Source organism: Heloderma suspectum, chromosome 3 (assembly GCF_057233095.1).
Source record: "Heloderma suspectum isolate Gila_16-S chromosome 3, 16-S_ref, whole genome shotgun sequence".
Classification (NCBI taxonomy): Eukaryota; Metazoa; Chordata; class Lepidosauria; order Squamata; family Helodermatidae; genus Heloderma; species Heloderma suspectum.
The window spans coordinates 17,241,078-17,259,719 of record NC_139460.1 but is presented as its reverse complement, the minus strand read 5'-3'; the positions used below and the strand labels follow the sequence as shown (position 1 = coordinate 17,259,719).

The 18,642-nt window shown below is 47.3% G+C and overlaps 1 protein-coding gene across 2 annotated transcripts in view; it reads right to left on the bottom strand.

Annotated features, from left to right (window-relative positions):
* The window catches only part of TYR (tyrosinase), an 86,768-nt gene extending 68,494 nt beyond the window's left edge, over positions 1-18,274 (bottom strand). For both annotated transcript variants that reach the window (XM_084841606.1, XM_084841605.1), the window contains exon 1: positions 17,456-18,274. In XM_084841606.1, the coding sequence (XP_084697732.1) occupies positions 17,456-18,274 (819 nt within the window). The remainder of the gene's footprint in view (positions 1-17,455) is intronic.
* Positions 18,275-18,642: the final 368 nt, after the last annotated feature.

The following is an 18,642-nucleotide window of genomic DNA, read 5'->3' as shown; positions in this document are numbered from 1 at the left end:
ACTCCTCTTCTGAGCGCGGAGCTCAGGGCCATTCCAAGCTGCCTGTGAGGCACTGTGGCAGGGGGGAAGGTCGGTTCCCAGAAACCAACATATCCTATGGCCGTCTAGCCACTGACTAGCGGCCATAGGATTGCTCCCTTAGACAATCAAATGTGGGGACATTTATTGATTTATAGACCACTCAATAGCCATGTTTCTCTGGGCAGTTTACAGTAAAGATTTAAAATCATAGAAAAGAAGTACCCTACAAATATGAAGTCTAAAACAGAATAAGATCAGCAACAGCAGAAGCCTCAAATAAAACCAAGAATGGGAGGTAGCATTCATGCAAATAATGTAAAAAGAACTAAGGGTGAAATCCTATGCATGTTTAGCATGGCTGGCTGGAGGATGCTGGGAGTTGTGCTGTTTTCTATCTCAACATGCATAGGATTGCACCCTAAGATATTTTAAGAATGAAAACCCTGGGGAATTGTTTTTAAAAGTCTTCACCTGATGCTGAGAAGGCCACAATGGAGGGAACCAGATCAGCCTCTCTGGGGAGGACATTCACTGCAGAAACAGCTGTATAATACCTCACATCAAATGTTGTATAGTATGTGACTGCACTTGATGACATGCAACACTGCTCAGTGTTTGACTATATTTTCCAGATTCCATGCAGTGAATGTCTTTAGTATTTGATAGCTGATAGCTGATGTGATTTCCTATCTGAGGCCTACAAACATAATTGAGTGGTATCGACAGGTCTAACACGTGGTTTTGGCTAAATATTCACATTCAAAATGCAAATTGTAATGTTCAGTTATGTCTGGACAAGCTTCCTGCAGCCACTACCAGAAATCAATAAGGCATAAATTCCCTGCTATTATTCTCTGGTCCTTTCCAAACAGACCCCCCTTCAACCAGATATGTGCTCTCCTTTCTGGCACTGATGTTCTTACCACTGTCTGGGTATCAAAATTTGCCTGGGCAGCAAGGAAAAGACATGCCAAATCCCCACAAGACATAGGAGGGATGTTTCTGTTGGATATGTGTATATACACATATAAATATGTGGTTGTACTGTTGCTTTTTCTTTGCATGTATCTTGTGGTGGTGTGAAGGTTTGAGGCCTACAGAGGCAAAGGGAAAAAAGGTCAGGCTTAGAAGCCTGGAGTTTTCTGTTGGGAGGGGGTAACCCTGAGAAGAGTCATTTCATTTCTCTGGTTAAGTGCCAGTTTCATTTCTCCACTTAAGTTTCATTTCTTCAGGGTTGAAGCAGTACTTTTGGTTTTGAGGGAGCATGGTATATAAAGAGAGGGAGACAGCCAGTAAGAGTCAGAAAGACCAGGCTGCAGGCAGAGCAAGAGTGAGTCAGGGAGAGCAGAGCCTGAAGTGAGAGGAGAGTCTGAAGAGTGAGCAGGAGGAAGCAGTCTAGCAATGTCTAAGGACAGCTAGGGTAAAGGGACTTGTGTTTTGCAACTTCCATTTTCTCTTAATGCCTTTTGTATCTCTCAGCTCTATTGTGTAAATACCTTTAGTTGTAATTTGTTTGCTTTAAATTTACCAGTAAACTGTTGTGGTTAAGCCCTGTGTCTAGATTGTCAGTCACCCCACATCTGCAGCCTAAGCCCCACGTTACTGGGAAGTGGGAGTTTAAAGGAAGGAAGGTGGGGCTCTTAAGAAGGCAAGAGATCCTTAAAGAGTAGCTCAAGGGGTCCAGGTCATAAGGGGAACCTTGACAGGTGGCCTGTGACTCCAAGCAATAAAACTGACCTTGGCCTTGTGAGGATTGCAGCTAAGGGCAGAGAAGAGACTGGGGCAGAGCAATGGTGGTGGCAGATCTTGCCAGCATCCCTGCTAATCAAAAAGAGCTGGCGCGACATCCCTGCTAGCCCTGGCTCTACCATACCACTGGGAATAATCTGTCAGGGACTGCATGCCAGTGGAGGACATGACCTAAGCCCCAAGTGCGAAGGGCCACCCTTTCCTATTTTTGCCATCCCCTTCTCTCTCTCTGTCTCTGCCTCCACACCCAGCAAGCTGCTGGGGAAAGGACCAATCACTCTTGTCAGAAGTGTAAACTGATCACTTGCAAAGGGCATTTGAAATTAGGCAAAGGGCCACAGGCTATTAGGCTGAGGGCCATTTGCGGCCCTAGAGCCTCATGTCGCTCACCTGTGCTTTAGGAGGTAATTGATTCCACAGCTAGCTTAGGTACATATGGGAGAAGATCCTTCCTCGTGTGTTTTTCTCAAATATTTGAGTATCAGTGTATAATCCTCACCAAGGTTTACAGAGAAGATGGGAGGGGGTTGAAAGAAGAGGAGAGAATGAATTAAACATGTACTGTATATAAGAGCATAAGAACATAAGAACAGCCATGCTGGATCAGACCAAGGGTCCGTCTAGTCCAGCATTCTGTTCACACAGTGGCCAACCAGTTGTCGACCAGGAACCCACAAGCAGGACACCAGTGCAACAGCACCCTCTCGCCCATGTTCCCCAGCAACTGGTGTACATAGGCTCACTGCCTCTGGTACTGGGGGTAGCACTGAGCCATCAAGGCTAGTAGCCATCAATAGCCTTTTCCTCAAGGAATTTGTCCAACCCCCTTTTAAAGCCATCCAAAGTGGTGGCCATCAATACATCTTGTAGCAGTGAATTCAGCCATGTGCTGTGTGAAGATGTCCTTCCTCTTATCTGTTCTGAATCTCCCACCAATCAGCTTCATGGGATGACCCTGGGTTCTAGAATTTTGATAGAGGGAGAAAAATGTCTCCCTATCCATATTCTCCACACACTGCATAATTTTGTAGACTTCTATCACATCTCCCCTTACCCTCCTTTTCCCCAGCCAAAACAATCCCAGCTGTTGTAACCTCTCATAGGGGAGATGCTCCAGCCCCTTGATCATTTTAGTTGCCCTTTTCTGCACTTTTTCCAGCTCCACAATATCTTTTTTTAGGTATGGTGACCAGAACTGTACACAGTATTCTAAGTGTGGTTGTACCATAGATTTATATAAAGATGTGCTGGATTGGACCTGTGGTCACTATAATTCAATATCCCTTCTCTCTCAATGGCCGTTACCAGATGGAAGTACAAGAAGCTGAGGACAGGCAGATGTGAGATAATCTGCTCTCATTAAAATCTCACCATAATCCAGACCTAGTTGGAGGTTTTAGCTCTGAAGCAGGAGAATTCTTAATTCCTTCTCAAAGTGCACCATTTTACGCAGCTTGGCTCCGTATGGATACATTGGTGTGTCCTCCCCACAACACACGCACACATATGGGTATTCAATCCTTGCTGGAATTTGACTGAGTTATTAGCTTTAGCTTCCCCATGGTAACACATTCAGCTGTTTCATTACGTACAAAGGGAAAGGGCATTTCCTTTTATCAGGCTGGAAATCTGTTGCCTTTTGGTCCCAGTAAGGGTCCTTCTATGAATGTCTTGTCCCAGTACACTTGTATATCTTGAAGGAATATGTGAATATTGTAAAACCTATTTTTTTTTAAAAAAAAAAACACGTATTATTCACAATGCAGGTTTCTTCATGTACTACATTTATGTGTTGATGTGTTTTATACTTCTAGGTTTCTGAAATCCTGTTATGTTCACCCTTAGCAAATGAGCAGTGGAGGCTGGTGCCTCCGATTTCAGCGGGGCAGTGGATTCACTCTGGGTTTCAGTCAGAGCCAGCCAGAACACTAAAGGAGCTATCCAAGGTGCTGGACCTATTTTGAGAATGGGGTTCAGAACCTTGGATAGCTCCTTTGGAGTTCTGCCTGGCTCTGACTGAAACCCAGAATGGATTCACAGCCCCACCAAAACTGGAGCCACCCCCTCCACTGCAAATTAGGTGCTCAGGGCTAGGGATGCTGGAGAAATTCGAGAAGGATTAAAATGAGCTCGGATTATTAATAATCGGGCCTGTGGAATCCTCTGCGGAGCGAACCCCTCAGGCTGCATGGAGTCTGTGGGCTTCCGGATGATTTCTTTACTTCCCCCAAATGTATGCATATAAATTCACAGGAAAATACAAAAGTTTCTGCTGAGAAAATGTTGAATGGAATGGTGGATAGTATGCTAAAAATCACATACTAAGGTAAATTATGTAAATATTTACATAAATACTTACGTAAATACTTACATAATTATTTGCATATTTTTCTGCACGACGGGGAAAAAATATCCACATCCGTCTGTGGGCGGACAACAGAACAAAAGTCACCTGACAATCTGCAAAACACAGACAGAGCAGATTTTACACAGTCCATACATCCCTACTCAGGGCCTGAGTACACATGCCGGTAATGATGCAATTAGCAATCATGTTGTGGGGTTATTGTTGGTTTTTATGTCTGTCCTATCAATGGTGCCAATGGGAGGTGTGCTTTATTTTTCATTTTTCCTAACGCTAATTGCTATGTGGAGGGAAGGCGAGTTTCCCCAAGGTCGCAGCTGGGGAGGGAAAGCTGTCCTTTCTGCATGTTGCAATTCTGCTAACAAGCCCCCCTCCAGCAGGTTTTTAATTTCAAAAAACAAAAATCAAACCATGACATGATTGCTAATTACATCATTACGATTACAGTAAACAGGGCTGACAATTGATCAGATGCCATTTCCTATATTGCCCCTATTTGGAAAAGGTTAACCCCACCCCTAACATCATACAAAGTGTGGCCCTGCCCCAAAGCTTTCAAAATATATTCCCTTGATTTGTTTTTCTTGTTCTACTTCAGAAGGAAAAAATGCCAATGATGGGACTCATTTTCTTTCTTTCCTTCGCGCATTGTATTGCTTCAGAATCATTCTGATGTTGCTGTCAGAATTATTGTAGAAAAGTAAGTAAAAAGCGTGTTATGCTTCATGTTGGTATGACAACAATATTTCTCCTTGGTGCATTTTGATACCTCCAAAGAAACACTCACCTCTACATCTATTCTAACCTTCCTCTCTCTCTCTCTCTCTCTCTCTCTCTCTCTCTTTCTTTCTTATTTATTATCCCGCCACTTTTCCTCCTTAAGGAACCCAAGGCGGCGTACATAATCCTCCTCCTCTCCATTTTATCCTCACAACAACAACCCTGTGAGGTAGGTTGGGCTGAGAGTCTGTGACTGGCCCAAAGTCACCCAGTGAGCTTCTATAGCCATGTGGGGACTAGAACCCGGATCTCCCAGCTCCCAGTCCAACACCCTTGCCACTACACCACACTGGCTCTCTGTGTATATAGAAGTACTGAATACCAAACATTTCAGACACATTGTCTACAGTCATTCAACCAATATATACAATCAGTTATAATTTTAAGGCTGCCTGTGGTCATTTGACATTCACATACCTTGATTCATTCGCATTAGAGAAAGCGGAGCATATGGCTAAATATTGTCCTTGAATCTGTCATTTTGAGAGGGTGCAAAGAATAGCCCCTTTGTATTCATTCATTCTGTGTTGTCCTGCATTCTCGAAGCTGAAGATATCATAGAATCACAGAATCTCAGGGTTGGAAGGGGCCTACAAGACGATCGAGTCCAACCCCCTGCTCAGTGCAGGAAGCCTGATTCCCAGGTGGTCTCCCATCCAAGTACTAACCAGGGCTGACCCTGCTTAGGTTTTGAGATCAGATGAGATCAGGTGCTTCCAGTCCTTAAGTCTGGGCAAGATCGCAGTGTCCCAAACCCTGTAAAAGGCATCTGACACAGGCAGAGCAACAGACTCCTTCCAAAAATTATTTTCAATACTTTTGTCCGTCCTTGGCTCCTTTGCTTATTGTTCCAGCAGTGTGGCTGCCACTTCTGCAAGATCAAATTCTATGCTGCAGGGGCACCTATGTGTATAACATGACTGCATGGGCGGGATGTGAAACAGAGTAAAGCAGTGGAGGCTGGTGGCTCCGATGTCAGTGGAGTGGTGAATCTGCTCCAGGTTTCGGTCAGAACCACTCAGAACTCTAAAGGACCTTGGATAGCTCCTTTAGAGTTCTGTCTGATTGTGACTGAAACCCAAAGCAGATTTACTACCCTATTGACATCGGAGCCACCAGCCTCCACTGGAGTAAAGTAGCTGTCTGAGGTAACACCTTCTGCATCGGGACAGTATTACAGGATGTCAGCCAGTTATTTAAGTTATAAGTGGGATCTGGTACAAATGTTGCCGCATGGAGCACTCTTCAGGGTTCCAGCCAGCCAGGCCCTCTTCAGGATACTCTATTCCGTTTCCCCTCCCCACTCCATTTTTTCATTTCCCACTCACCCCTCTGAACTGCCAGTCAGCATTCTATGGCCGCAGAGTATACCCAGTCCTCACTGGGCTTATGGGGGTGGGGGAGGGATAGTTTTCTAAATATTTTTTGTGCTTCTGCAAATCTTGGGATTCCCCCAAGCCTGTTGATACATACTTCTTGCTTGTGGGTGGTGCCATTTTGGCTACGTAAGGACCAGCACTCAGAGAATGAGCTTGCTTTTAGTCTATAGGATTAGTGTGTGTGTGTGTGTGTGTGTAGATATAGGTATAATTATCATGGGAAAGGTACCATTAGAATCTTTTTTCCCTCAGGTGCTCAAATTTCTCAGACTGGCCATGCTGTGAATGTATCGCTCAGCCCTTACCAGAAAGCTAGGGTGTCACTTGGATGGGTTTTAAATAAATTGTTTGAAAAGATTGGCTTTACGAAGGGGGTGATGTGGGGAAACATAACCAGCTTCGAGGGCAAGAGCAGATACCCCAGTGTTAACGTGAGGGAAACCTGGCTTGCAAATTAATTTACCTAGAGTAACAACAGTTAGCTAAGGAAAAGTAAAAGGTTGAAGTGGGGCAGGGAAGGGGAGAGAAGTCAGCATTTCACCATGCATTCACAGTTATCGTTGTTTCTATGGCAACGTCTCCACAGAATAAAGTATGCGTTCCTTTCTTTAGAAGAGGGGAAGCCGAGTTAGAAATAGATACTTCACATATGTTGCCCCCCCCACTCCATCGACAAATTCACCACAACTCTTGAGCATACCCTGAGTTTCTCTTGTAATATCACCATTATTTTATTTCAGTTTAAAAGCTAAGACTTCTCTCAAGGGCTCCCTCCCCACTTTAAATTCTTCCTGCCTTTCAAAAGAAAGAGCTTTTAAAAATACTTTTTTTGCTGATTTGCCAATCGGGTTTTCCACAACACTCTGAAAAGCCTTCATTCTTCCTTGTTCATCCTTTATTTGTGTTGCTGTTCGCCTGACAGTGTTCTGGCATGCAGAGCAGCTGAACTGGGGCAGCTTTGACACCGAGACAAGACTGTTTCTTTTTTGGATTTCATTAGGGAGCAAGATTTGCTTTCACTGGTGTGAATCCGAGAAACCTCACTGAAATTTGGAGTTACTCCAGCGGGAGAGGGGGCAAAAGCTGTGTCAATGGGTAGTATGAAAACTTCCATTTCTGTCTGTCTGTCTATCTGTATTACTTTTTGGCATGCCTAAGGTTTGGCACAATTTATCCCGTTCATCCTCTGACATGGAGGTGGGCCCAGCATCACCATGCAGCAGGCTACAGAACCTCAGGACCAAGGTCCAATCTGGCGCTCCAGGGTCCCCCAAACGGCCACACCCCTTCCCTTGACCCACTTATTGTTTCTGAGCTTTGGTGCAGTCATTTCCCCATTCTAAAAGGTTGGAATTAATGCTGTGCTGAAAATTTCTCCCACATTTTTTTTTCAACCATTGTCATTCAATTGGATAGAAAATAAATTGCTTCCGAAAAGAAATTCAAAGGAGGAGACATTTTGGAGAAATTCTCATGGGTTGGGTTTGGGGTTCATGTGCTTACCTTACTTCCGAGGTGGCCATTGAATGTGCAGGAGTGTCCTGTCTTTCATTGTACAATCATTTTTGTGGCAGCCTGTAGCCTCCTCAGCTTCCCCCACTTCAATTAAAGCCCAGGGGGAGACATAATAAAATAATTCCTCCCACCTCAGGGCTTTTTCAGATCAGAAAGCTCAGGTAGCTGGCTGGGAGGCTGCAGGGCAATTGGGAGATGTGTAATAGAAAGAAAACACACACACACAGAGCACCTTTCACTACATCACAGTGATTAGGCAGGCTCAAAAACACCACCAAAATAAGTTATAAAATGTCCTGAGAAAGATGCAGAGAAGTGGAAGCCTCAACACTTATAGTGGCAGCAGAAAAAAACCAAAAACCCTTAAGAAAGAAGCTGTGCTACCACCCCTGCCAATTGTGAGCCCTATCTGTGAGAAACTGTTGGAGAATTTCTCCTCCCCTTGGAGGAATTCAGTGAAATTGTCCCCTCAACTTCTCTGCCCACAAATAGGCTGGAGAATTTTGAGAGGCCATTTGAGCACAGCTCTAGTTGGAATGCATCTCCTAAGGTTTAATTATTTTAATGCTTTTGGCTCCACCCCCCCCCCCTTTGCCTTCAGGCACCCACCACTGGAATGTGAAGTCTCCAAAATGGAATTTGGCCCTTGGGCTGAAAGAGGTTCAACACTCCTGAAAAACAATGTTCTGAGTCCTCTGCTGGGACCCAAGTGCCCTGGCAGGGCCCATTAACAATAATTCCCCTTGAATCCTCTCCCCCAGCACTCCCCCTGGCAACCAGCATTTTAACTTTCCAGAATGTCCGTGACGTAGCATTGCTCTATCTTGGTGTTTCTCCTGGAGTCATCTTTGTCTCTGGAGGTTCACATGGCCTCAGTAGCATGGAGTGCCTTCCACCAATGGCACAGCTATGCCCCTATCTGCACAGGGATAACGTAGCCTCAGTAGTCTATGCTCTGGTAACCTCCAAGTTAGATTACTACAATGTGATCTACGTGGGGCTTCCCTTCAAGCGGATTTGGAAGATGCAGCTTCTGCAAAATGTGGCAGCTGGTATTATAGCACAGACCAGAAGGTCTGAACATATAACACTAATTCCGGCCTGCTTCCACTGACTGCCAGTACATTTCCAAACCCAATGCATGGTGCTAGTGTTGACCTATTAATCCTTACATGGCTTGCGACCAAAATACCTGATGGAGTGCCTCTCCTGGTATGAACCTACCCATACACCATGACCGTCATCTGAGGCCCTCTTCCAGGTGCCTCCTGGAATGGAGAGGTTCAGAATGAGGGAGGTTCAGAATGTGGCAACAAAGGGGGAGGCTCTTTTCAGTGATGTTTCTTCCACCCCCCAGTTATGGAACACTATTCCCAGTGAGGTCCACCTGGCACCAACATAATCATCCGTTTGGCACCAGGTTAAGACTTTCCTCTCCTCGCAGGCATTTGACAGCAGATGATAAGGTTTTAAGCAGTCCTAGGATTTCCATTGTTGAGTGTTTTTAATTGTTTTGTATGCAACAGTTTTTATATGTATTTTAATCTTTTAATCTTTTGTAAACTGCTCAGAGAGCTTTGGCTATTGGGCAGTAAAGATACGTTGTTGTTGTTGTTGTTGTTGTTGTTGTTGTTGTTGTTGTTGTTCTGCTGCTGCTGCTGCTGGCTCCCCTGCTTCTGCCTCTCCTGCTGCTTCTTCTGCTTCTCCTACTTCTGCTTGTCCTGCTTCTGCTTGTCCTGCTTTTCCTTCTTCTTCTTCTTCTTCCTCTTCTTCTTCTTCTTCTTCTTCTTCTTCTTCTTCTTCTTCTTCTTCTTCTTCTTCTGCTGCTGCTGCTTCTCCTCCTCCTCCTGCTTCTGCTTCTTCTGCTGCTGCTTCTCCTTCTCCTTCTGCTGCTTCTGCATCTCCTGCTGCTTCTGCTTCTCCTCCTTCTTCTCCTGCTTCTTCTTCTCTTGCTGCTTCTGCTTCTCCTGCTTCTGCCTCTCCTGCTTCTGCTGCTGCCTCTCCTCCTCCTCCTCCTTCTTCCCCTGCTTCTGCCTCTCCTGCTTCTTCTTCTTCTGCTGCTGCTGCTTCTGCTTCTGCCTCTCCTCCTTCTCCTTTTTCTCCTGCTTCTTCTTCTCCTGCCTCTCCTGCTGCTGCTAATTCTGCTGCTTCTGCCTCTCCTTCTGCTGCTGCTTCTGCTTCTCCTGCTGCTCCTGCTTCTCCTGTTTCTTCTTCTCCTGCTGCTTCTGCTTCTCCTGTTTCTTCTTCTCCTGCTGCTTCTGCTGCTGCCTCTCCTCCTTCTCCTTCTTCTCCTGCTTCTGCCTCTCCTGCTTCTGCTGCCTCTCCTCATTCTCCTTCTTCTCCTTCTTCTCCTGCTTCTTCTTCTTCTCCTCTTCCTCCTCCTCCTCCTGCTTCTGCCTCTCCTGCTTCTGCTTCTGCTGCTTCTGCTGCTGCTTCTGCCTCTCCTCCTTCTCCTGCTTCTTCTTCTCCTGCTTCTGCCTCTTCTGCTGCTTCTTCTTTGTCTTCATCTTCATCTTCGTTGTCTTCTGCTGCTGTTCTGCTTCTCCTTATGCTTCTGCTTCTTCTCCTGCTTCTGCCTCTCCTGCTTCTGCCTCTTCTGCTTCTTCTGCTGCTGCTGTTCTGCTTCTTCTTCTGCTTCTTCTCCTCCTCCTACTTCTCCTGCTTCTGCCTCTCCTGCTTCTGCTGCTGCCACCTCTCAAGCTTCTTCTTCTGCTGCTGCTGATGCTGCCATTGTGGGAAATTTAAATGACAGCTTCCATCTCAAAATGCCCAGACCAATGACTGGTGCCAATAAGAGGGTTTCTGCCTGTGCCAGGTAAGCCCACCAGAGAGCAGGGCAGCACTGGCTTAGGAGCATGTTCACCAGAAGATACTACGCTGATCGGGATGAAGTGAATCAGTAAACCTTGAGCTCACCGAAGTTAATTGTGAAGCTTGTTCCAACACAAGCCCATATCAGATTGTGAACTTTTTTTCTTTTTGCATGAAAATCCATGCATATTTTCATGTGTATTTTTCCAAATATCCACATCGGTTGTGTGCATCTTTGAAATGTGTGCATTCTTCTACCATTGATTAAAGTGTATTTGTGTGTATTCTTCAAAAGTACACATTTTTTCATGAACACCTTTCAAATGGGCACATGCTGTCGAAAGCTGTCCACAGGTCACATTGCAAGCTCAGAAACATAGAGACTTCGATCACAGAGGAAAGGTACAGACTTTGACTGCAGATTGTGTCCAAGTCCATATTTGATCCAGAATGTACAGACTGGGTAAAATCCTGATCCAAAATGAACTGAAATGAATGTCTCATACATCCCTAATGGGAGCCCTCAAACTTGTATCCAGCCCTGCAGGAAGGTGAAGCTTTGGAATAGCAGCCAGCAAACCAATTCAGCAATCCTTTTCCAGATATGGCAGCCAGGGACACTGCATAGACACTGGCTGTACATCCTGTAGTTCAGCCTTCTCCCAACCTGGTGTCCTCCAGATCCGTTGCAGTACAACTCCCATCATGGCTACTAGTCCTGACAGCTATATGATACTAGGGATGGACGAAAGGGACTTACCTCGTCCCACAGCTTGCTTCGCGGTGGGGGGGAGGCGCTTCGGTTCTCCCGCCGAAGTTCAGGCAAGGGGGGGGAGGTGCCCCGCCTCGCCCGGCCGAAATTCAGGCTGGGGGGGAGGCGCCCCATCCCTTGCCGGCGAAATTCAGGCCAGGTAGGAGCGCCCCATCTACCCAGCCGCGAAAAAAAAGTAAAAAAAAAACCACCACCACCACCCCCGTGATAGGCTATGTAATGATTTACGTAGCGTATCACGGCTAGATTTCCAAAGTCAGCCGTGATAGGCTATGTAAATCGTCATGTAGCCTATCACGGGTGACTTTGAATATAGCATTCCCTTATTTTCGCCGTAGTCTACGTAAATCTTTACGTAGACTAGACGTGCCAAAATAAGGAACGCAAATGGCGGCGCTCCATGGGCACAACCATTTGCGTACGCGCTTTTTTTTTTTTTCCAAAGTCACCCGTGATAGGCAGCATAGGCTATGTGACGATTTACGTAGCCTATCACGGCTGACTTTGGAAATCTAGCCGTGATAGGCTACGTAAATCGTTACGTAGCCTATCACGGGTGTGTGTTGTTTTTTTTTACTTTACTTTTTTTTTTTGCAATGGCGGCGGCGGCAGCCGGTCGGGAGATCGGCCGCTGCCCCTGCCCCCGATGAACCGCTGCTGAACCGCCGCCGGGACCCGCCGCCGAGAGGGACATTCGCTGAAGGTAAGTCCCATCCTGGGGGGGGCGGGGGGCCGGCGGAGAATTTCCCCAACACTTTCGGGGGGCTGAATGCGTCGGCACTTGGCCTCCCAAAGATTCGTGGAGAAATTCTCCACCAACCTTATATGCTACCTCCAGTATCAGAGGTGATGTCAGGGTTGGATCTGAGCCCATGGAGTCCCAAAGCAGCTCTGATTCTGAGGAAAAGATACAATCTGTGAGAGAGAAACCCACTCTTTTTCAGAGGTGCAGCTGGAGGGAGAGCCTCCCCACTCACATTCCTGGGAGCCACAGTCACCCTGGCATGGAGAGGGAGGGACAACTTGAGCTCCTAGACATGAGGTGCAGGCGCAGAGACAAGCAAGAGGTTGCGGGCACCGAGAGGAGGCTCTCAGCCCAATTGGCATGACGACAACAGCTGAGCCCCAATGCCCCAAGGGAAAGGGGGGGACTCTCCCCTCCTACTCCTTAAATTCAGAGAGCTGCCGTGCTTTTCTCCAAATGGAGACCAACTGATGTCCTAACGCTTAGAATCCCCTGGTAGGCTGCTCCTTTGGGTTTTCCACTTAGTCTCAGGCAATTAGCATCTGTAAGCGTCATTAGGTTGAATGGAAATAAAGCCTTGGAAAAGAGCCCTTTTGTCTGTGTGTTGATTTTGGCTACTTTAGGAGTGCACGAAAGCCACTTACCTGGTGTCGCAGCTTTTCGCCGTGGGGGGGAGGCGCTTCGCTGCTCTCCCCCCGAAGTTCAGGCTGGGGGCGGGAGGCTTCCCGCCTCGCCCGGCCGAAATTCAGGCTGGGGGGGAGGCTTCCCACCTCGCCCGGCCGAAATTCAGGCGGGGGAGGAGGCGCCACGCCTCGCCCGCCCGCGAAATAAAAAGTTAAAAAAAACCCGCCCCCGTGATAGGCTACGTGACGATTAACGTAGCCTATCACAGCTAGATCTGCAAAGTCAGCCGTGATAGGCTACGTAAATCGTCACGTAGCCTATCACGGGTGACTTAAAAAAAAAAAAAAAGCGCGTACGCAAATGGCGGCCCCCATAGGGAGCCGCCATTCGCGTTCCTTATTTGGTCGCTGTAGTCTACGTAAATCTTTACGTAAGACTACGGCGACCAAATAAGGAATGCGAATGGCGGCTCCCTCTGGGGGCCGCCATTAGCCATACGCACTTTTTTTTTTTTTTAAAGTCACCCGTGATAGGCTACGTGATGATTTACGTAGCCTATCACGGCTGACTTTGCAAATCTAGCCGTGATAGGCTACGTTAATCGTCACGTAGCCTATCACGGGGGCGTTTTTTGTTTTTTTTTTACTTTTATTGGAATGGCGGCGGCGGCAGCCGGTCGAAAGATCGGCTGCCGCCCCCGCCCCTGACGAAGACCCGACGAACCGCCGCCGGGACCCGCCGCCGGGAGGGACATTCAGGAAAGGTAAGTCCCGTCCTGGGGGTGGTGCGGGGGGCGGGGGGGCCGGAGAATTTCTCCCCGAAACTTCTTCGGGGGGTCGAACACGTTGGCGCTCGGCCCCCCGAAATTTCGGGGAGAAATTCTCCGCCAACCCTAGGCTACTTGAGGATTTCAGAAGGCAGTATGCCAGTTGCTGGGGAACATTAGAGGAAGGATGTTATTGCACTCATGTCTTACTTCTGAGCTTTCTGCAGCCAGCTGTTTGGCCACTGTGGAGACAGAATCCTGGACTAGATGGACCCTTGGTCTGATCCAGCATGGCTCTTTGGAATTTCTTATATTCTTATCATCCACAGCCAGCATGGCCAACGGTTTAGCCTTCTATGTGCAGAAACCTGCATGGGACTCCACTGAACATTCACTGGAATTGTATGTGGACTGCATACTTTATCCCAACTGTGCCTTTTTCAAGGGGACTTGTTTGGGAAAAAAAGAAGACTCCATGATGGCAGTCTTGGGGCAACTCCCAAGGCCCCAAATTTCAAGCCAAAAGTTCACTAATGTGAATTTTCAGCTCAGTGATAGAATAAAGATACTTTGGAGAGGGCTGTATGTATACCAAGCTTTTTATGCTGGATTGAACAATCAAGAGTGTTTAAGGGGAGAACAATAGAAACATTAGTGAACACTTGGCAGCTTCTTTCTGCAAACAGGGATGAAAAACACCCCCCCCCCCCGATCTCTTATTTTCCCCAGAGCCAAGATTTTGGAATAAGCTGAGCTATTCAAGTTGTGCTATTCCCTGGTTTTTGTGTGTGTATGTGTGTCCACCACCAGCCAGGAAGTGCTTGTCTCAAAGACCCATGGGTGTGTGTGTGTGTGAGGGGGAGGGCGGGCTAAGGAACAGGGACTCTAGCAACGTATGCTAAAAAAAAAAAAAAAGTTAAAAGACACCCGAATAATTTTCCCCAGGGCTGGCCTTACCACAAGGCAGAGTGAGGCAGTTGCCTAACGCAACCCATTTTGGGTGTCATAAAAGGGCAGCAAATTGTTAATTATTTACTTTGTATAAATAAATAACGATTGCATATCTACTGCTAGGGATGGGGAGAGGTGCTTATGGGATTTTCTGCCTTGACTTGTACCTTGACTTGGGTTGATGCAGGTGGGGGGCATTTGTTGTTCTACTGCAGGGAGCACGATGTCTTGGACTGGCTTGATTACCCCCAAAGCAAAAGTGAATCTGTGATTTTATCAGGGTCAGTGTGAAATTGCACCATGCTGAAGTGCCCCCTATGCTGTTGACTATGTGAGAGAATTGCTGCTAGTCAAAATACACAGCTCTGGGCTACCATGAGTCCGCTTTATATGATTGTGTGAATTATTGGCCCTCTTCAGACATAATGCTAAGCCATGATGGTTAGGAGTTTTGAGCTTAGTATGATGGCTTAGCTGTTGTCTGCGGGGCATTTTTCCTACTCATGGTGGCTTCATAACCATGGTGTAACCACATGTACTACTAACCACATACTGAAATAGGGTTAGCAGACCCTACTGTGGCATAGGGAGCAATCCTATGGCCTCTAGTCAGTGGCTAGATGGCCATAGGATATGTGGGTTTCTGGGTACCAACCTTCCCCCCCCTTCCGTGCTGCCTCACAGGCAGTGTGGAATGGCCCCGTACTCCACACTTGGAAGAGGAGCATGGAGCAGCCAAAACGGGGCGTTCTGGGGGCTGTTCCGGGGTGGGGAAGGCAGAAATGCTGGTATGATGCATCCTATGTGTCGTCTGGCAGCCTCCTCCCCTGCTCCACCTGCCCGCGGCTAGACAGACGAAATTGGCTGCCTAGCTGCAAATGCAGGGCAGGAGAAGTGTGGAGGGAATGATCCCCTCCACACTTCTCCTGCCCTGCATTGGATAGGCAGCCGTGTCCGAGTTTGGAGGTGGCCACCTATCCCCATAGGATTGTGCCCTTAGTGTGTTGTCTGTCTGGCCCCAGGAGTTAACCAAGCGCTGTCTTAAGAGCTCCCTGGAAAGAGCAGCCCAAAGCAACCCTGCTGCTCCTGCCAGCTTGTAAGACCTTCATAGTCAAAATCTGCCCAGCAACACATGATGCGGCAGTCAAGAGCCAGGCTTCTCCCTCTCCATCCTGGCCCACAGTACGAAATTGGAGAAGCACATGGGGAACAAAGATTTTTTCAATCTCACGCTGCTGTTATTAGCACAGACTCACACAGAGACCTTGAGTGCTCCACGCCCCCAGGCACAAACAGCTGTGGCCTTTGCAGAAAGCAAAAACCTCCCCGCATGCCATGACCCAGTGGGGAGATGGCAGCTGCATTGCTGGCCCCAAGATGGCCTCATGATTCTGTGCATGTGTGGCAGGAAAACATGGGGTGATTAGTAGTAACCACCGTGCACCATGCATAGCCACTGTTCCCCAAGTTGCATCTGAACAGGCTGTTATTTATTATTATTCATTTCATTTCTCTACCACCCAACAGCCAAGGCTCTCTGGGTGGTTCACAACAATTCATACAAACAATTCATAGAATCATAGAATAGTAGGGTTGGAAGGGGCCTACAAGACCATCAGGTCCAACTCCCTGCTCAATGCAGGAATCCAAGACAGAGCATCCCTGACAGATGGCTGTCTAGCCTCGCCTTGAATGCTTCCAGTGTGGGAGCGCCCACCACCTCCCTAGGGAATGGATTCCATTGTCGTATTGCTCTAACAGGAGGTTTTTCAAGATGTTCAGCCGGAATCTGGCTTCCTGTCCCTTGAGCCCATTATTCTGTATCCTGCACTCTGGGCTGATGGAGAAGAGATCCTGGCCTTCCTCTCTGTGACAACATTTCAAGTGCTTGAAGAGTGCTATCATATCTCCCCTCAGTCTTCTCTTCTCAAGGCTAAACATGCCCAGTTCCTTCAGTCTCTCCTTATAGGGCTTTGTTTCCAGTCCCCTGATCATCTTTGTTGCCCTCCTCTGAACCCTAGGGATGGCAGAGAATTCCACCATGGACACCAGTGAGGCTGGATTCTTTAGAATCCGGCCCCCCCTGGAGTCCATGGCGGAATGGCCTCCCCACCCCCGCGGAATCCCCCCAGGATGGACCTACCTGGTGGCGGATGCACTGGCAGCTCCAGCCGCTGCCAGGCTGCTGCGGCCGCCATTTGCGTACCTATGCTAGCCCGTGATAGGCTATGTATATATTTACGCAAATAGCGTCCCCTATGCAGGACGTCATTTGCGGCCACAGCAGCCTGCGGGTGGAGGCCCCGCTGTGGGTTGGCCCAGCTGGTGGCTCCGCGGACTGGCCCCGGAGCGGATCCGGCCGGGCAGGATTCCGGGGGGAGGAGCAGGTCGCCTCGCCCAACCTGCGGACCCCAGCGGAGCCAGGTAAGTGGGGTTTCCTACACCCCTACTGAACCCACTCCAGTTTGTCTGCATTCTTTTTTTATTTTATTTATTATTAAATTTATTAATCGCCCATCTGGCTGGTCACCCAGCCACTCTGGGCGATGTACAACATACAATAAAAACAGTTTAAAACAATAAAATTCTACAATAAAAACATCCTTCTTAAAGTGTGGTGCACAGAACTGGACACAGTACTCAAGATTATAAACATTATTATGCATAATAATTATTATATTTTACAATTAAAATTACATTATTATATTTTATCAAATGTTATTAAAATGTATAAAAATATATAAAATTTAAAACAATTAAATAGCTTAAAACAATTTCAATTCACAATTTCAATAACTGACCTGTTCAAGACAGCTGTCATCAATACCCCATCATATGCTATTAAATAATGCCTAGGCATAAATATGCAGAAAATCCTAGATATTTGTGGCATCACAACCTAAAAGAAAGCTTAACTGACAGTGCTATTCTACATTGGAAGAAACAAATTTCTTTGCTTCCATCTCCATGCACTTACCTGCCATGAAGCGAAGAAAGAGGCTGGGCTCAGCCAATTTGGGTTGCTGGAGTGCCTGCCACCCATGTACTCATCTGTACAGATGTCACAGCCCTGGGCATCTCGCCAGTCCCAGTAGGGGATGGTGAAGTTCTCATTCCCAGTGAGCCTCTGGATCTCATGTTCCCACATGAGCAAAAAAACACGATGCCAAGGAAGGAAACCTGGGGCTTCATGGGCAAAATCAATGTCCCGCCACACATCTGTGCCTCCAAGCAACGTGTCCCGAGACACATAATAATGCATCCAGACAAAGAGGTCATAGAGATTGATGTCTCGGAACATGGGAGTCAAGCCATTGTTCATCTGGGCATACGTTCCGGTGGCAATGACAAAGTCCCGGCTGGTTGTATGCTTTGCCAGGTTGAGGTAGGCAAGGAACTGGTACTTCTCTTTGGCATTCAGATGGAAGATGTCTCTCCTCACTCGCAGCTTCCTTTCAGTGCAGTCGAGACCCACAAAGCTGAACTTGCAGTCACCACAGTTGAATCCCATGAAGTTGCCAGAACATTGGCACGTCCTGTTGTAGAACACCACTGGCCAGTCTTCCCTGTCATCCACTCCTGAGAAAGGGAACTGAGGACCAAGAGGGGCATTTGAAAGAAGGATCTCTCTGCAGGATCCCCTACCTGAAAGCTCTCCGCAAGGGGAACCATCTCCAGGCCAAGACGGGCAGCACTCCTTACTCAGTAGACTGTCTGAATTGGCACATGCCCGAGGGAACTGGCTAGAGCCAATGGGGAGACTAACCAGGAGGATGCTAATGGACAAAAGAGACATCGTCTTTCACTGGCAGGAGATGTACAACCCAGTAGTTAGTCAACTGGTGAAGAACAAGTTATTAGCCCTGTCACAGCCTGAGAAAATTTCCCTGCGTACTTCACTCCTGTGCATCATTCAGTTTCACTCCCCGTCCTTGCCACACACACAGTTTTCTGTAATCTGATTATCACATGTTCTGGGCTATGTCCAAGTAACTTTTGACCCGTCCTCCCCCTTTGGCTTCAGTTATACAGAGACTTATTTTAAAATCCACATCTTCTACCTAGCACATGATCACTTTCAATGTGCCTGACTGCGGAGGGTGCAATTCTTGGTCACACACAAGAACTTGGACAGTTGACATAATGCCTTGTTGGGTTTCTCTG